This window comes from Oryzias latipes, chromosome 22 (genome assembly GCF_053564925.1).
Source record: "Oryzias latipes strain Hd-rR chromosome 22, Olatipes_Hd-rR_3.1".
In the NCBI taxonomy this organism is placed as follows: domain Eukaryota; kingdom Metazoa; phylum Chordata; class Actinopteri; order Beloniformes; family Adrianichthyidae; genus Oryzias; species Oryzias latipes.
Window position 1 is genome coordinate 9,075,385 of NC_136258.1, and position 19,875 is coordinate 9,095,259.

At 43.9% G+C, this 19,875-nt stretch overlaps 1 protein-coding gene across 5 annotated transcripts in view; it reads left to right on the top strand.

Moving 5' to 3' along the window:
- Positions 1–18,262, top strand: part of LOC105356979 (uncharacterized) — a 32,289-nt gene extending 14,027 nt beyond the window's left edge. For 3 of the 5 annotated variants that reach the window (XM_023951546.2, XM_078940888.1, XM_078940889.1), the window contains exons 3-5: positions 6,973–7,096; positions 8,399–9,271; positions 13,294–18,262. In XM_023951546.2, coding sequence (XP_023807314.1) covers positions 6,973–7,096; positions 8,399–9,271; positions 13,294–13,849 — 1,553 coding nt within the window. In that variant the 3' untranslated portion in view covers positions 13,850–18,262. Of the gene's footprint in view, positions 1–6,972; positions 7,097–8,398; positions 9,272–9,356; positions 9,491–13,293 lie in introns of all 5 variants that reach the window. The other 2 variants (XR_002872614.2, XM_023951547.2) reach the window with 2 other exon arrangements.
- The last annotated feature ends 1,613 nt before the right edge of the window (positions 18,263–19,875 follow it).

The window sequence follows — 19,875 nt, forward strand, 5'->3', positions numbered from 1 at the left end:
CAGATGCACCGCATGCGCACCGCAGACGCACTGCAGAAGCGCCGCATGCACACCGCAGACACACAACGGACACAGCGCAGACAAACCGCAGATGCACTGCAGATGCGCCGCATGCGCACCGCAGACACACTGCAGACAAACCGCAGACGCACTGCAGACGCACCGCATGCGCACCGCAGACGCACCGCAGGCGCACCGTATGCGCACCGCAGAATAAACCGCATGCACCGCATGCGCACCGCAGACACACCGCTGACAAACCGCAGACGCACTGCAGATGCACCGCATGCGCACTGCAGACACACTGCAGACAAACCGCAGACACACAACAGACACACCGCAGACACACCGCAGACGCACCAGAGATGAACCCCAGACAAACTGCAGACACACAACAGACACACCGCTGACAAACCGCAGACGCACTGCAGATGCACCGCATGTGCACTGCAGACACACTGCAGACAAACCGCAGACGCACTGCAGATACGCCGCATGCGCACCGCAGACACACGACAGACACACTGCAGACACACCGCAGACAAACCGCAGACGCACTGTATGCGCACCGCAGAATAAACCGCATGCACCGCATGCGCACAGCAGACAAACTGCAGACGCACTAGAGATGCACCCCAGACAAACTGCAGCGCACTACACGCACACCGCAGACAAACTACATGCGCACCACAGACAAACCGCAGACGCACTGCAGACGCGCCGCATGCGCACCGCAGACAAACCACAGACGCACTGCAGATGCGCCACATGCGCACCAGAGATGCACCCCAGACAAACTCCAGACGCACTGCAGACAAACCGCAGACGCGCAGCAGACGCACTGCAGACACACCGCATGCGCACCGCAGACACACGACAGACACACCGCAGACGCACTGCAGGCGCACCGTATGCGCACCGCAGACACACCGCATGCCCACCGCAGACAAACTGCAGACGCACCAGAGATGCACCCCAGACAAACTCCAGACGCACTACAGACACACCGCAGACAAACTGCAGATGCACCGCATGCGCACTGCAGACACACGACAGATGCACTGCAGACGCACCATATGCGCACCGCAGACAAACCGCATACGCACCGCATACGCACCGCATGCGCACCGCAGACACACGACAGACACACCGCAGACGCACTGCAGGCGCACCGTATGCGCACCGCAGACACACCGCATGCCCACCGCAGACAAACTGCAGACGCACCAGAGATGCACCCCAGACAAACTCCAGACGCACTACAGACACACCGCAGACAAACTGCAGACGCACCACAGACAAACCGCAGATGCACCGCATGCGCACTGCAGACACACTGCAGATGCGCCGCATGCGCACCGCAGACACACGACAGACACACTGCAGACACACCGCAGACAAACCGCAGACGCACTGTATGCGCACCGCAGAATAAACCGCATGCACCGCATGCGCACAGCAGACAAACTGCAGACGCACTAGAGATGCACCCCAGACAAACTGCAGCGCAATACACGCACACCGCAGACAAACTACATGCGCACCACAGACAAACCGCAGACGCACTGCAGACGCGCCGCATGCGCACCGCAGACAAACCACAGACGCACTGCAGATGCGCCACATGCGCACCAGAGATGCACCCCAGACAAACTCCAGACGCACTGCAGACAAACCGCAGACGCGCAGCAGACGCACTGCAGACACACCGCATGCGCACCGCAGACACACGACAGACACACCGCAGACGCACTGCAGGCGCACCGTATGCGCACCGCAGACACACCGCATGCCCACCGCAGACAAACTGCAGACGCACCAGAGATGCACCCCAGACAAACTCCAGACGCACTACAGACACACCGCAGACAAACTGCAGATGCACCGCATGCGCACTGCAGACACACGACAGATGCACTGCAGACGCACCATATGCGCACCGCAGACAAACCGCATACGCACCGCATACGCACCGCATGCGCACCGCAGACACACGACAGACACACCGCAGACGCACTGCAGGCGCACCGTATGCGCACCGCAGACACACCGCATGCCCACCGCAGACAAACTGCAGACGCACCAGAGATGCACCCCAGACAAACTCCAGACGCACTACAGACACACCGCAGACAAACTGCAGACGCACCACAGACAAACCGCAGATGCACCGCATGCGCACTGCAGACACACTGCAGATGCGCCGCATGCGCACCGCAGACACACCACAGATGCACTGCAGACCCACCGTATGCGCACCGCAGACAAACCACAGACGCACCGCATACGCACCGCATGCGCACCGCAGACACACCGCAGACGCACCGCAGACGCGCAACAGACACACCGCAGGCAGATCAGTGTAAATCCAGGGTTAGATGACATCCTTGTAAAATTATTCAGATTTTATGGAGAAAGAGAAAAATGTTTTCAGGGAGAAAGAAAAGTTGAACAAAACTAGATGTCTTTGTACGATGACAAAGTGCTGCTGGTGAAAGTGTGCGATGTACATGACATTTTGGTACCAAGTAACAAATTAAAATCAGCTGTAAAATCAGCAGGACTTTTCAACAAAAGCTACAAACCAGATCCTTGTCAGTGAAAATGTTTTGTATTCAACCGAAGAGTAAATGCAAGCAGGGACTGTCTCACGGAATACAGTCCTTTAAGTCCTTTAAGACCAATGTTGACCCAACACTATTATAAATGTTTCTTAGCATCGAATAAAAACTTTAACAAGTTTGGTGTGGAAACGTAGAAATCTGGAGTTCTGGGCAGATTAATCTTAAGTAGAGTCCAAATGACAACATTAAGCCAAACTTTTTAAATGAAGACATTGTTTATTCATAGTTCTAATCTGGTGTGCTGTTTCTGCATACAAATCAACTGTCCCGCTGAATAACCCAACATGCACAGTGATCATTAGCTCAATAACGTTCATAGACTAACCTTCATAATGTCTGTATCAATAACTGACTTCTTGTGTTCTTCTTATATCGGACACAGTTGTGTTTTTTCACATACCTTACATGTTTCGACGGAAATCTTCCGCCTTTGTCAGAGTCGTCCAATAGTAGTGATGTGATGTATATAAAAACAGATGATTGTGACTTTGGCGTAGTCACCTGTCAAACTTTTAACAGGTAACTCCGCCCCTTGATGTCAGTTTGCTGCTGGAGGATGTGATTCCAGGTGTTATAGAGCAGGAAAGCCCCTTCATCTCGGTTAATGGAAGTGTGGGCTCGCTTTCGGATCTCCATCCATGAATCATCTGCAGTATCTGTAGTCTGCAGTGAGGAGGACTTTGGAATTTTCCCACTCCATGATGTGGTTTCATTGTTTGCAGTGGTCCGTTATAGCTGATTTCATGCTTTCTTGTGGTGCCTGTTGTCGTCTTGCTCGTGTTAGTTTCTTCTTCGTTTCCTTTTTGCATCCTTTTTTTTTAAATTGTTTATTCATAATTTTGATGTTCTATTTTTCTTGTGATGAAGGTGCGTCCTGTTTCTCTGATGTATGTTTTGTTGCAGGTGTGACATGGGATTTCGTTGATGTTGTTGCATTTATTGTTTTGTTCCATCTTGTTTTTTATACGGTTTGACTGGGGTGCTGATGTGATGTTTTTTCATGGCCCTTTGGAAGAAAATCATATCATGGACTGGGAAAAGGCCAAAGTCCTCCTCACTGAAGACAACAGACACCGCAGATGGATCATGGATGGAGATCCGAAAGTGAGCCCACACTTCCATGAACCGAGATGAGGGGGGCCTTCCTGCTCTCTCATACCTGGAGTAACACCCTCCACCAGCAAACTGACATCAAGGGGCGGAGTTACCTGTTAAAAGTTTGATAGGGGACTCTGCCTCAGTCACAATCATCTGTTTTTATATACATCACATCCATCTGATGATGACTCTGACGAAGACGGAAGACGTCCATTGAAACATGTCAGGTTTGTGAAAAACCCAACCGTGTCTGATAACAGAAGAACCTAAGATGTCAATCATTTGCTCTATGTAAGTAATGCTGAGTTCAGGATAAATGGGAAGTTTGGTTTTTAGGTCCAGTTTTACTAAAATGGCACTCAGTTATGGAAAAATGAAAAAAAAGTACCAAACTAACATGAGTAGAGATTCAAGACTGAGAGATCATACACCCACAGGAATATGCAAAATAAAAAAAATAAAAACCACATGGCTCAGTCTCTATGGCAACCAAGAAGAGACATTAACAGCTAACCTCAAACAAGAATCCATCAGGGCTCTCTTTGTCATTTAGCAAGATCTATTTTTGCTTTAATAAAGGAAATGGTTAAAGTTGAATGTAAACAGTCAATTACAGAAGTGAAAAACATCAGCAGACAACTCCCTGCTTCTCTACACAAGAACCTCCATCTTAGTTTAACAAATGACCTTTTCCCTTTATTGTTTAAATCACTTTCTTATTTCTCATAAATACAGATTTCCAATTTGAGGCCGTTTTGAAAATCTTAAATTCAAGCATGTCAGTGTAGATTGTGATCAAACCTGGTTGGTTCAATAATGCGAGTAAAAACCTGCCAACTTGACTTGGTTTATCTTCTGTGTTAAAAAAGCTTCCCCTCTTTTCCAAGAGGCTTTCTCATTTCTGAAATACATGCCTAAAGACACGACACCTCATTCTGTAGGAAACCAGATCAATAGGCTAATAAAACAAGTGGTAATCTCTTGTGTTTGTCTTCAGCTGATACTCATACTCTGTAACTTGGACTTTGATCCTTGAGGTGAACCAGTTTCTGTCTCAGAGACTATATAAAGGTGTAAAATAAGGTTCAAGTCAAAGTCAAGTGAAAGTAACTTTATTGTCAATCTCTACAATGTGTCCTCATACATAGAAATTGAAATTCTGTTTTTCTTCAACTCTAGTCTAAACGGGGAAAAAACGTACACAATAAAACCAATAAACAAACTATAAATGTTGTATTGGACAAAAATCCTTTCCAGTCTCTCAGCAAGTTTGGAGGTGTACAGAGGTACACAGACATTTCTAAGGTAATCAGGGAGAGAAAAGAGGAATCCACTTGGTTCAAAAAGACCAACCTTCCCTCCTTAGAATGGAGGAACAACCAAGGTTGTGGAGGGTCTGCAGCTGCCCCCACCACCCCCACAGATTAGGACAGAAAGACTTAGAACAACCCAAACACTGTAAAACTTTACACAGCATATTTATAGTAATTTACTGGCAATAAAATCCTGTAATTTATTTTACAGCAGTTTACTGTTAAATAATTACAATAAGATACCCTATAGTAAACCTATATTAAGCCTTTAATCCTGGTCTCATGTACAGTAAACCCTTGTTTTTCGCGGGGGTTACGTTCCAAAAAGAACCCGTGATAGGCAAAATCCGTGAAGTAGAAACCTCAATTTTCTTTACAATTATTATACAATTAAATACTCTATTATACATTGAAAATAAAGAACAAACCATTTTACAGGCTCAAGCATTTGTTTCACAAATAAAGGTACTTTGCTACAAATAACTCTGTACTGTCAAATAATTTGAATCATCAATGTGAACAGAAGGCTTCAAATTGCGGAGATTAGCCCCGCCCACCGCGACCCGAGTAATTGGATTAAACGGGAGAAAATTTAAAATGATTATGAAAAAATACAAAGTACAGTGGGACAAATAGTGACTCAGGTGTATTTCACTGCTCTTCAGACTGAGCCGCTGCATCCTGACACCGCTCTGCAGTGTTTTCTTCTTTTGAAGCCCGCGGTGCAGGTGTGTTTGATCGGGAGAAGAACATGATGATTGACAGTTGTTGTCGCTCTTTTTTCTATGGGTTTTAGAGAAACTCAAAATTGCAAGATGATTTGCACGTATGTAATGTAAATTTGGCAAGCTGATTTACATACGTGTACATATTAAACTGCAACGTTATTGACACACAGGTAGAGAAGAAGAGGAGTGACTTTTAGCCAATCAGAATGCAGAACACATAATGCATTTCTGCTATTTCCAGGAAAGACCTAACAAGTTTGTAGCTGCCAAACTGACATGAAATGGCTGGGAAACAAATTAAACGTCTCCAGAATGTTCTTGGGTAGTTGTTTTTTAAATGGGAAATGGCGCGTACTTGTACAGCGCTTTTCTACCTTCCTCAAAGGCCCAAAGCGCTTTACGGTCAGTGCAATTCACCCATTCTCCCACTGGTGGCGGCTCCGCTGCCGAACACTGGCGCCAACCTTCCACCAGAGGCAAGGTGGGGTCCAGTGTCTTGACCAAGGACACTTTGACACATGGGCGGGCCCCTCCTTCTAACCAATAGAACGAGGGGCCGTGTAGTAAATGGCTTCAGCTCTTGTACCACTGAGTTTCAGAAGTGAGAAAACCTCCATGTGAAGGAATGAAACTTCTGCAATAATAAAAGATGAACAAAACTTTTGTTTACCCACAACTTTCACTTAAGTTCAAACAATGCAAAGAACGCATGAATAAACTTAGCACAGAACATTTTTAAAACTACCTGCAAGAAAAACAGTTTGGCTTGAGACTCTTTTTTTTATTAGGATGCCAAACATAACTCGATTGAAAGTTTTTTTTGTTTTGTTTCAGACTTTCCAGTGTTATTATTGGTACAAATATAAGATCTTGAACAGAAAGTAAATCAGCAGGAATATATCTGTATTACTTAAATGAATGTAGTGAGCTTTCAATGACTTAATACAACCAGATACACTGTGCCAGATATTCATCATATGCATTGCTATACTTTTATTTGCTATTTCAAAAAAATATTGTTCTGTTCAAGCTCTGCTGTAGTAGACCTGAAATCAAATCTTGGACTGGAGGAGATACTTTACAATGCAGAGGGTGTGTGGTGCTGTCACTTTTCTTAACTTTTGCAACATTTTGTTTCTTTCTTTTGCACAGTCTTTTAGAATGATCTCAGAGTTATCTCACATAAGTAATGCACATTCTACTTTGCAGGAGTGAGCAGCAGATCCCAGGTCAGTTTGGAGCTCAATGCGATGGAGTCACCTGCAGTTGACAGTGACAAACTTCCTGCTGACTGGTCAGTGAAATCTGGGGGTACTTCCTGTATTGGCACTGGGTAATTCCTGCAACATGACCATGGTCCCAGCTGAGCCTGTGATAGAATGTTTCTGTCCGTTGTTAAATGTATAATAGATGCTCTTGACTAAAACTTGAGCCTCAATCATAACTGCCCTAATGGGTGGATACAGGCTGTAAGAAAAGGGCAAATCTGGTGGCCTGCATGAAATGGCAAAGGTTTCAGACCGCTTGGTGTGCGACAATGTTCATGCACATTTTGTGAGCGACAGGTCGTAGCAAACACTTACACAACACACAACAGTAAGTAAGGGGGACACAGGTGGGACGCAGGTGTGTCGTTTGTGCAGGCATCCTACGGGCACATATGTGTTTATCCTGTCCGTGCTGCTTTCATGTGGGCTCAGTAAGGAGCCAGGACTTGAACCTTACTAACGACTAAACCCTAAACCCAAATCCTGCGGACTCCACAAGGAGCCTGTTGAAGCCGTTGCGCATGTGATACGTGCGCGCTCCTTGCTGCAGCCTTACTGTCCGAAATTACCAACGACTAGAGTGGCGTGGGCACCATACGGCAGCGTGACCCGTACATGATAGGTGCGTGCAGCTTACATTAACCATTTGAATAATTCACAATACACTTTCCACATGCACAACATTCAAACGTTCAATTTTTACAATGTCCCATGAAGTGGCGGTTTGAGCCTCAAAGGAACGACTCCCCTGCACTCCCATTAAGATGCAGCCGCTCCTCTCTACGACCCTCCACCGACCCGGTAACGTAGAAAAAGTAGAAAGTAAAAAAGTAGAAAATACATATTTTACATTCTTTCCCATTTTCTTGCTTTTCTTTAAATATGTTATTATATCTATTTCCTTGTCTTATTTAAGTTAGATGTTTTATTTTGCTCAGTATTTCATGTTATAGCTTCAAGAACTTTTGTAATTCATACTTTTGGAAATACGCTTTATGAAGATAAATTAATTTACACAACAATATTTGGCGCAAACTGGTAATGAAAAAATTCACTATAGAGGCTTTTCTTTGATCAGATTACTGACATTCAAATTAGATTATGTGGATGTTGTCATGGAAAAATGAACGTCGACACTTGGCAAGACCTGAGCCAAATTACAACGCTAATGTGTTGATAATGAGGTGCCCATCATCCGAGAAATCGGAGCCTGCGTGACTTCTTTAAAGCTCTGCAGCAAAAACAAAGCGATGCTTTCGATCCGAGGATGCGGCTTATTACAGGCATCTTTGGCAAGTGTGGCAGAGACCCACAGGAACCTCACGGACTCAGGGGGATGAAGCAGTCTGTCTTGTCTTTTTTTTCAGCTCTGCTAAAGAGGACAGCTCTCCTGACTCCAACCTAACGCTGGAATCTGATTCCAGCGGCGTGTTCCTTTCCTTATCCAATCAGAGTCAAGAGGATGCTGGTTCAGACAGTGACCAGCCAGTCAGCGGATCGGAGCTAGGCAGCAGTAACACATCTCTGGAGAAAGACGGGGATGATGGAGTGCTAAAGGAGTGGGGAAGAGAGGAAAGTGCGGAGCTGCAGTGGTGCTATCCCACACTCCTCGGCACCATGTCGCATGAAGACATGCAGGAAGATGGTGAAAGATTAGAGTCTGAGTGTGGAAGTATGGGGGTAGATAAAGAGAGAGAGACGGATGACAGGCAAAGGAAAAGTCATAAGTTGGGTGTGGTTTCCATCAGTAGGAGTAACATACAGTACACAGGCCAGAAGGGCTTCATAAATGTCCCACAGAGTGAAAGAAAAGTGAACACAATAGGATATGACTCCCCCCTATCTTTGTCCCCCTCCAAACAAGCAGTCAAACACCTTTTAGATCCCAACCAAAAACCAATCAGAAGCTCCGGACTGGACTGCGGTGACCTGGATCCTTTTGTGCAGTCAGACAGCTTTGTCTATCTGGCGGTGTCAGCTCGACCGCCGTCAGGAGAAGAATCTAAAGCAGTGACAGGGATTTCCTCGCAGGATAGTGAACGAGAACATGTTCAGCTCAGTGCAGAGAGTACAAAAGCTCACTTCGGCATAGCCAATACAGAGCAGGACACCAAGCCAACCCACCTTGTTGCTCATAAACCAGAGGAAGGAGACTTTCTGTGCACGGACAGTTTCGTCTACCTGGCTGCTCCAGCCTGCCTCCTGTTAGGCCCTGCAGGTTCAGCACCCTACAGTGGCAAGTATGTATGCGTTTCATGCATCTCCACATTCACCATGGGGGCTCCTCCATCTGTGCCAACCCATCCATCTGTGTTTGTCCATCAGCTTGGCTGCCATAAAGATAAAATGCATCTGACATCCCAGCAGATGTCTCTGTGCTCATGCTGTGTCCACAGCATAGCAGAGAAACAACAGTGCTCGCAAAATGTCTGATCAGCACAACAATGCAAGAAGACTTGGTAAGAATGAGCAACTGTCACCACAAAGACAACTCCTTACAATTTACCAGAAAAGTAGGAGATGTAGCAGCTTTAAACCTGCTATGCTGACAGAAGAATGGTAAATGGTGTACAGTGTCTATTTCCTCTAAGGCCCAAGGTACTTTACATTCACAGACCCATTCACCCATTCACACACTGATAACGGCTCCACTACCAAACACTGGCACCAACCTCCCACCAGAGGCAATGTGGGGTTCAGTGTCTTGCCCAAGGACACTTTGACGCATGGGCGGGCAAGGCGGGAATCGAACCTCCAATATTCCGATCAGAGGTTGACCACCCTACCGCTGCACCACGGCCGCCCAAAAGAAGAGGACATCAAGCTTAACTGGAAATCTAACAAACAACAAGAAAAGTATTTTTAAAGATGTATCAAAATTCGGTAAAAGAATCTTTGTGAAATTCAAAAGACAAATATGTAAACCCATTAACATTTAAAACTTAAAACAAATGATAATGAATAAATGTATCTTTACTGATGTACGACTTTACAACACCTTCAGAGGAACAAAGTGCTTCACACAAAAGAGAGACAGAAGAAAGTTTAAAATTAGGCCAGTGAAGAACAAAATTAAAAACCACACAAATTAGTAAAAGCAATAACCAGTTTAAATACATTAAAGATAAATAATAATGTAATAAAATAAAATGCCACCGACTACTGAGCATTAAAAGCTGTTCTACAAAAGTACGTTTTTAGTTGACATTTAAAAACTGTTAAGGTCTGACACAATGGGCAGTCATAAAACTATTTAGGATTATTAAAACAACAACGTTAAGTTAGGATTGTTTTAAGAAAATATATGAAATTATTTTGTTTTGCAAATTCTATTGTTAGGAAATGAAACTAATGTGAAATCAAAGCAAAATCACGACCAGAAGTTCTACACTAGATTGGTTGTGGTTAACGGCAACCACCTCCAGTACTGGGGTAGCCATGGGGATCCCAGGTTTGGTCCCCATCCATGTGGAGAAGTGTCCTTGGGTAAGACACCAAACCCCACCTTGCCTCTGGTGGTTGGTTGGCGCCAGTGTTCGGCAGCGGTTTGGGAATGTGTGTTTATGGGTGACTAAGAGAAAAACTTTATAGTTGAATATAACATTTGGTTTCAAAGCTTCTCTTTTGTCAGTAGCACAGGGGGGGCGGGGGGTGGGATTAGATTTCCTCTAGTGGGGGGCCAATAAAACCACTCAGCAGTCTTGGTGACCCGCTGCAGCTGTTTTTTCTTGGATCTAGAGCTGTTAGCGTTCCACACTGTACATCTGTAGGTCAGGACGCTGTCTACTGTTCATCGGTAGACGATCTTCAGCAGGGTTGTCCAGAGACACTGCTGGGCCTTTTTTATAATGTGAGCGGTGTTTACTGGCCAGATCATCATTTTATTGTTGCCAGTGAACATTACACTTCTGTTGGTTAAAGTAGGACAAAAAGGAAGATGTGTTTTTTTCGAGATATAATCACTTGCAGGATGGGAGTTGGCCTGTATGGGACCCATGGAGGGTCGCAGAGAGAAGCAGTCCCAACTTAAGGGGAGCGCAGGTGTGTCTCGCAGTTCCCTTGAGACTCGTACAACCACTTTAAAGAAACGGCAACCCAAAAACCCACAGCACCCATTTGGATCAACTCCCCATAAATGTGCACATGTCTAAGGGCTTAGTCACTAGACAGAGAGAAAAGGAAAGTCAGGAGTGCAGATCTTAGAGTAGAAACTCTGGATGGAGAGACTTTGACAAAAAAAACTGGTCAGCATGATATAAAAAAACGATAAAAGTCGATATTCTGTGTGTTCAAGAGACTAGATGGAAAGGGAGCTAGACTTCAAGCTATTTTACCAGGATGTGGATGGAATGATGAGGGATGGAGAAGTGATCCTGAAGAAGTAGACTAAAAATGTTCAAGCGGTGAAGACGGTGTCAGATGGGGTGGTGAGTCGAAAGCTGGGAGTTGAAGAGCCAGAGGAGAAGGAGGAATTCTGGAGGCAGATGGATGAGGAGTGCTGTGAGGCCTTTAGGCAGGAGTTGAACAGACTCCTCCTTAGCAACAGTAAAATGATCATCTGGGCTATAAGATAAGGGGGTTCTGAGGAGGAAGGAACTCGGTGTGTCATCTGGAATGATATCAGCAGATAAGGACACATGGGGGTGGAATGAAGACGTGAGTGAAAAGGTTTGCTAAAAAAAAGGAGAACAGCAGATGCAGCTCAAGCTGGAGGTGTCAAAGGTCAAACTTAGGGTACATGAGGACTTCTATGGCAGGTCGGACACAAAACAGGGTGGATCTGTGCAGGTGAGGCAGAGAAACGGAGATGGAAGGATCTGCAGCAGGTTAGGATGATCAAGGATAGAGATAGAAATGTGTTCCAAAATGTGATGGAAAGATGGAAGAAGAACTCTGAAGAGCTGATGAATGAGGGAAATGTTACAGTTAGACTGAGGTCAGATGTGAGTACTTGTCAATCAGAGTATAGTTTCATGCTGAGACAGAGAACAACAGATGCAATATTTGCTTTGAGGATGCTTCTGGGAAAGATCAGATCAGAACTGCGCTGTGTCTTTGTAGATCTTGAGAAAGTCTAGGATCCAGAAGGAGGAGCTCTGGTCCAGGAGTTCAGTACATGTATAAGAACTTTAGAACAGTGGTGAGATGTGCAGTCGGTGTGACAGAGGAGTTCAGAGGTGGTACTGCACATAGGATCATCTTTGAGCTCCTTGTTGTTCGCTGTGGTGATGGACAGACTGATGGATGACGTTAGAATCTCTGCAGATCAAGATGTTTGCAGATGAAACTGTCATTAAAAAAATGTTACAGCCAAGAATTTGGTCTCACGTGAGATTTCCCTGTTATTTCACATTTACGTTTTTTTTAATTTAGTTAGGAATTTTTTAAAAATTATTTTTAGCTTTAATGAAACTTTTTTAAATTAAAGCGGTTTATAAATAAGGATGATGATGATGTTCTAGAGGTCGACCAAAGGAGGTTCATGGATGTAGAGAAGGAGGACATGATGGTGATTGGTGTCTCCAAGGATGATGCAGAAACGAAGATGAGATGGAAGCGAATCATTTGCAGATGCTAATGCTACATTCACACCGGCACGTGTTGCAAGTTCAAGAACACAGGGAGCGGGGGGAGGGACCTCTTCTTCTTTTATTGTTTTACGATTTACCAGCGCTTGTCCACCACCTGAGGTTGAAAATGGTGTGAAATGTTTAAGCGGCGCACATCTTGTGAATCTTTGTTCAGGCTTTCCCTTTCTCCACTCTACTCTGAAATATGAAAGAGCTAGTGTTATAGAATTCCAGGGGCGGAAAAACAGCTATTGTGAACTTGTCCCCCATGATCATGTTTACAACAGGATGCTACCCGCACATCACTAAGTCCCTGATTGGTCAAAGTTCAGCTGTTTAACATTCAAGCAGAACTTTTCCGTTGGTGCAGACACGTCTCTGCATCGTTTTTTATGGTTCTAGCCTGTTAGAGGGCGGGTTTTGTTATGTGTTGTCTGTACATTAACCTCTGGTGCTGTGTCCTCACATGTTCTTCATCCATGTCCACTTTTGTGGGTTTACATCAGACCCTAAACAATAGCTACTTTTACTTTTCTAACAGTGTCTGACATAGTAATTCTCACAAAACATTTATCATCCAATTGTCCAGTTTTTAAGGTATTGACTTGGTTATTGCATGTATGCAGCAGTGATCAGCCAATGAGAACAGCCTTTTCTTTCCCTTTCCTGTCTGCTCTGTTGCCTTTTTCTAGGGAGTCCGACTCTGAGAGCTCTGGCTCTGGACCTGTCGACGTGTCGGTTCTGGGTTGTGGCTCTGTGGCAGGTGACAGCGACTGGGACTCAGACCTGTCCGACTCTGATCCCAGTCGCTCATCAAGAATGTCAGCCTCCTGTAATAAATCCTCCGTCGTGGCTCGGCCCAAACGACTGCCCGTTGAACCCGACTGGGACTCGTCTCAAACTGAATCTGAAGTGCTCCATGAGATGTTTACTGAGCAAGACGCATCCACCACTGGCAACTCGGGGGTTTCTGGCGCCGCCCCTGCTGCAACATCACCCATTGCTATGGAAACGGAGCCCGTCACAAGCACTGAGAAGCCAGCCTCGTCCCTGGAGCAGCTGTCAACCACAAAGAAAGTGACGTGGCAGTTTAAACCAGCCCACAGGTCTGTGTGCACAGGAAGCAGGAAGGAGAAGGAAAATGAATTCTCATTGGGGAGGCTAAGAGAAATAGAAGATGGTGAGACATCCAGGCCCTCGCCTTCCTCTTCGTCATCATCTTCGCCATCTTCATCATCGTCTGGATGATTTCTGAAAAAAAAAAAAAACAGTTGTCTGACTCTTGGAGAAAAGCTCAGAGGCTGCAGTGCAGACAGGTAGAAAAAGTATTTGTTGACTTGAATGTTTCTTGCCTTTGCGTTTTGTATTTTTGCTGCCATTGCCTTCTTGGAGTTCGTAAAAGCTGCTTTAAACTTCTTACATTTAGCTGACACAGTTTACTCTTTAGAATTCAGAGGCTTAGACTCCACACGTTGGAAAACGGGACATGGTACATCATATATTAAATGTGAAGAAAACAGTTGGAGCTTTCTGTCATATAAACACGAGATTCTCACAGCAACAGAGAATGGATTCCTTCACCAGAGTCTGTTGTTTGGTTCCAAAGTAACCATCAACGTTTCGTCACATCAGAACCTGTAAAGAAACGCAAACTGCTTTGGAATGCGTTTCCCAGGATCTAATCATTTAAATTAAATGAATTCAATGCCCCCCCAAACATGAGACACTAACAGAGGTTTACAGTGTACAGAGTGTTTTTTAATCTCAGTGAATTTAGCAGTGCTTCTATAATATATATTTTGAAATAAACACATATTTAGAAATATACATGATGAATGTGCAAACAGAAACATGCTGAAGGACTGGAGATCAGTGTTTTACCTATGAAATAAAATGAAATAGTGAATGTGACATTGAAGCAATATGCATACGGATACATGCTATATTTTATGTTTTGTATGTGAAAAGTGTTTTTATAACAACGGCTGTCTTTAGTTCTTTCTGTGCAGCCAGTTGTTGATTGTAAATACAACCTGAAGCACATATAGGAGTTTGGAGTGACTTGTTTTGAAGCATTTATCAGGTACTTTCGCTCCGAACAGCAAGAACAAGACTGACACGACTGACAGCCTTTAAGGATTATTGCAAAGGTTGACGGAGCTCAGGGCACATCGGATGAACGCTTTTGCTTCCCAGCACTCACAATTCAGTTCTATAGGTCAACGAGTTCACACACAGTTTATCACAGACAATCTGAAAGGAGTTTGAGACCCACAATGACACATTTGTGAGGATTTAGGGTAAACGGTTGTTTTGTGGGCTGAGCCATGACTGATATAAAAAAGGTTTTGAAGCTTCTCAAATGCTCCTAAAAGTCCTATTCTATCCTAAAGGAAGCACATTGGGAAATGATGGGATCTTCCTACAGTTTGTTCAGAAAATAAAAAAAAGTCTTGTCAACTGAATTTATGCATTTTTAAGTTATTTTGGTCAGGAAAGCATAAACTTAACAATGACATGTTGTCATTTTAAAATCTTCCAAATGAGATAAAACAATTCTCTGAAATCACAAGGCTTTTTAAAGACAAGGTTTAAAGTTCAGTTAACGTTTTTGTCTTAGTTACCGTAAATTAAAAGACCATGTAATAAAATGTCATTTTCTGAGCGTGAGTCACTGCGTGACGTTTACCTGATGTGTTCATGTTAGAGCTAGTTTGTTGGAAGCTTAAATGAAGCCAAAACCAGAAAATGTCTCAAAAACATCAGAATTCATGGATGTGATCACCACAAACCAGTCTCTTTAGATGAATACACCAGAATTGCTGCACGGCGGTGTAGTGTAGTGTGTCCACCTAGTGACTGGAAGGTCGTGAGTTCAAATCCAGGCCGAGTCATGCCAAAGACTCTAAAAATGGGACCCAATGCCTCCCTGCTTGACACTCAGCATTAAGGGTTGGATTGGGGGGTTAAACCACCAACTGCTTCCCAGTGTCAGCAGCTCATCACTTCCCCAGGGGAGGGGTTAAGTGCAGAGAACAAATTTCACCAAGGTGTTGGCAAGATTATGGGACTTTAATGTTGAGAAGGCCCTGGGACCCTTCTGTGTGGAGTTTGTGTGTTCTCCCCATGCAGAAATAGGCTGATTGTGTGTGACTGTTCAGGCTGGACCCCGCCTTTGCCCAACAGCAGCTGGAACAGGCTCCAGCCCGAAAAGGGACATCGCAGGTTAAGGAAACGGATGGATGGAAATTTAACAGACCAAAAGGGATGAAGATGTTGCTGCTGGGTTTTCTTCTTTTATACTGCGGTGCAGAAAACTTTATCCCTTGTGCTATCCTAGGCACTTTAACATTGGGAGATGGATCATCTAGACCCACTAGACAGTGCGCTGAACCTTTTTTCTTCAATGATTTGTGATCTTCACTGGTGTCCATGGATTACATGAAATCTTTCCACCTTTATCCACCTTTGTCATGGTAGGGAGAACACGTCAATGTAAGGGGGGGGTCATCTAAGATAGCACAAGGGTTAACTAACATCAATTCCCTGAACTCCATCTTTCCAAGCTCAGCTTTTCTACTTGAATTTTGCTTATAGAGACTGGGGAGGACTTTCTGCCTTTTTTTGTCCAGCGCCTGTCAAAGAGAGAGGATGAGACAGTCTGAGCTGGACCTGCACTGAATGTAAAACAAGCCTGACAGAGTTTTCAACAAATCTGGTTTGACCGCTCAAAACGTAGAAAAGCTGCAGTGAGGAGGCTGGGGGGGCTGTCAGTCTTGTCAGGATTGGTCTTGTTGTTGACTGTCTGTACAAATATTTCATGATAAATGAGACATTCGTGCTTTTAGCGGCAAATGAATGAATCTATGTTTTTTATTTGATCATGAATATCTAACAGAAGAGACGGTTCATGGATTTACAGCTTAAAATCAACATGGCAATAGCTTTGGAAACATTTATGAGAAACTTGGCCTTTTCCAGCTTAAACTGCAAACATGAACACAAAGACTTTGTCATCTTTTCTCAAATGCACATGCTGGGTTAATGATGGAGCAAAAGAAATTGTACGACATTAAGATAGTTCTATTTTTAAAGTTAGGTTTTATTTTCTAATGGATTTCCTGATGCGTGAATGTCAACAAGAGCAGGAAATATGGCTGACATGTGTCTGACAAAAGTGTGAGAGGATGAGAGTTGTCTCTTTGAAAGCATCCAGGCTGCACGCTTTGGCTTGGCAGGATTCAAATCAACCAACAGGTTTTTTTTATTTAAGATCATTTAAAAATATTGTCTTCTTGTATTTTTTTAGGATCAGTAAATTACCTTTTTCAGAAATGCGATAATAACACATAGTATTGAAAAGATCATGGGTGTTGTGGCATCCACTAAATATTGTTAGAAAGGAAAATAGCATTTTTCTCCTCACAGCAACCGGAGCTCATGATCCAACGGCGGATTCAGCGTGGGCAGGTCCAGATGTGCTGAGGCCCGTCCTCTTCTCTTTTTGCTGCATCCGCTGAAACGTCTTCCCTAAAGGATGCTAATGAAACAGAAAATCGACCCTTATGAAGAGGAATTGAAAATTATGATACAAAATATTTGTGTTTGGAGAAAAGAAATCAATAAAAAGGTCGTGTGAATCTATCATAACCCACAATGACCTTCAATCTGCATAAAAAGCTATTTTTTCTGTTTGTTTAGAGTGAAACTAACAAAATACTTATTCTTAAAGGTAATAAAAGTGCTTTTTAAAGCAATTTGGAGTTTAATCATATTTTCCAGAGTAAAACGGTCAAAAATCCGAAATAGCCCAGAGGTTGAAAGAAGCAAAAACAACAACAAGCTAATTAGGAAGTTCACAGCAGAAGTGATACAAAACAGTTAAACTAAAGTGGGAATGATGTTTGGGAACATGGTTCGAAAATATCAGAAACCACGTATTTGATAGAGTTTTTCTCCTCCGATTCCTGGAAAACAGCCGTCAGAACAGCCATCTCCAGACAGCCAGAGACCCAAATGCCATTTTCTAATTTCTGCCCCCCACCCTCAGACAGTCAGTGCAGCTTTTCCTCCTTTCTGCCGGCACACATTCCTGACGTTACCGTCTGTGTGGATGCTGGTTTCTTCACAGGAAGCCGTTGCTGCAGTGTTTTTACCGCTGGCTTTTGCACACATGACCAGGAACGTGCTGTGAGTTCAAAGCTGGGGTTTATGGTGCATACCTTTTTTCTGACTGCTGTGCCATTTCAGAAACAAATGTGAGGGGGGTCCTCATGTGTACTATTTGAATCTGCTTGTCAAAGCCGTTTGATTTTGAAAGTTTATGAAAATAATCAGATGAAAGGACATTGGACTGAGAGGCTAATGTACATTTTTTAACTACAGTGTTCTCACTCGAATCAAACTGTGGCAAAACTTCTAGTTTCACTGTGAGACATTGAACAGATATGATCTCAAACTTTTGTGAAATCCAAATGTGTATGTAACGCTTTATATCGATGCAGACCACTGTTTTGCTTATTGATAACTAACAGCATTGATCTGGGATGGATTTTTATTTGGGAAATGTTGCTGTATGTTAAAACCCTCCTGTGTGCCATGTTTTCCTTTAGCCTGAATGGAACGCATCCACGTACATTAAAGACTTTAGTTGATGTTGAACTGTGACTCATTTTGGGTTGTTTCTTTTGTTTTTTAGAAATGTAAAGTAAAAAAACAAATATCAAACCCAAGCATCTTAGTGTGATTTTCAGGACATTAAGGCCGTGTCACGCAGCCACTGCATACATTTTGAATGAAATGGCGGTCCTCTGTGATACATGCAGGCTATACGCCGTTCATAGTGTTTCCTGTGTGTCATCCATCAATGTGTGCAGATGTCCATCACGGGTCTTTACGTGAATTTGAGCTGAAACAGCAGTCTAGGCAGCAAGACTCCCTGGCTGGATGCTTCATGAAGAATGCAGAAATGTTCAACAAATCCAAGGAGGAAAGCTGGGTCTCTGACACTGAGCAGCAGATTTGACTCTGCAAAGTCTTGAGATTTCATGGAATCTGCAAAAACTGAAGGCGCTCTGTGTCAGATGCACCAAAGTATCAAGGACCATACCTGAGCCGTCTCCATGTTTGACAGTAGGGACAGTCTGCATCAAAATGCTGTGATTCCAGCATGTGAGCATGGAGTTGTTGGGTTTTCTGTCATCATCAGAGACGCACCAACAATCTGGTGCCTGTGTTAACATTTTATTAGACAGACTTAGGAGTCTAGTGGGCCTCTCTGGAAATTTTCTCAAGTGGTTTTACTCTTACCTTACAGGGCGACACTTTTATGTAAGTATGGATACGTGCTCTTCAAGAATCCATGAAATAAGTTGTGGGGTTCCCCAGGGGTCGATTTTAGGGCCAATACTTTTTAATTTATATATGTGGCCTCTTGAGGAGTTCATCAGGAGACACGGCGTTGACTTTCACAGCTATGCTGATGATACACAGCTTTCCTTCGCCGTGTCTCCTGATGACCTTAAACCTGTTAACGCTCTTTTAAACTGTATCTTAGATATAAAGTCATGGATGGCAGAAAACTTCTTACAGCTCAACCAGGATCAAACTGAAGTTATAATCATCGGTTCTTTTAATGGTTTATAAATGTTTATAAATGTTTTTATGGTCTTGGGTCTTCTTATTTAAATTATATTCTTTTAAAGTATGAGCCCTCGTGGACCCTGAAGTCCTCCGGTGCTGGCCTCTTAGTTATTCCTAAGGTGAGGCTTCGTTCTGGCATCATGGTCCTCGCCTGTGGAACGGCCTGCCGGAGAACCTCAGGGCCGCAGAGACGGAAGTTTTTAAGAAGAGGCTCAAGACCCAACTTTTTAATTTAGCTTTTAGTTGATTTTAACTGCTAATTTAATCTATTCGTTTTAGTATAGGCTATTTTATGTATTTATTTTCATTGTATGCATCTTATTCTCAATTTTATGTTTTTATATACATCTTATGTTTTTAATTTTAGTATCTTATCATGATTTTAGCCCCAGTGTTTCTTGTGGGGATCTTTTCTGCCAGGGCTTGCCAGCTTGGTCGGTGGTTGTTGCTGCAGTTGTCGCCCTTGCTGGGGCAGCTAGGGTCTAACTTTGCAGCTTCATGGCTGTGAAGTGGACCCCAGTGTTGTCCCGGTCTGGGAGGGGACGCCGTGGCAATGCTCACATGGCCGTGCTGGCTCCTGGTATAAAAGGATTCCCAAATACTGTTTCCTCACAGCAGAGCCAAGTCATACT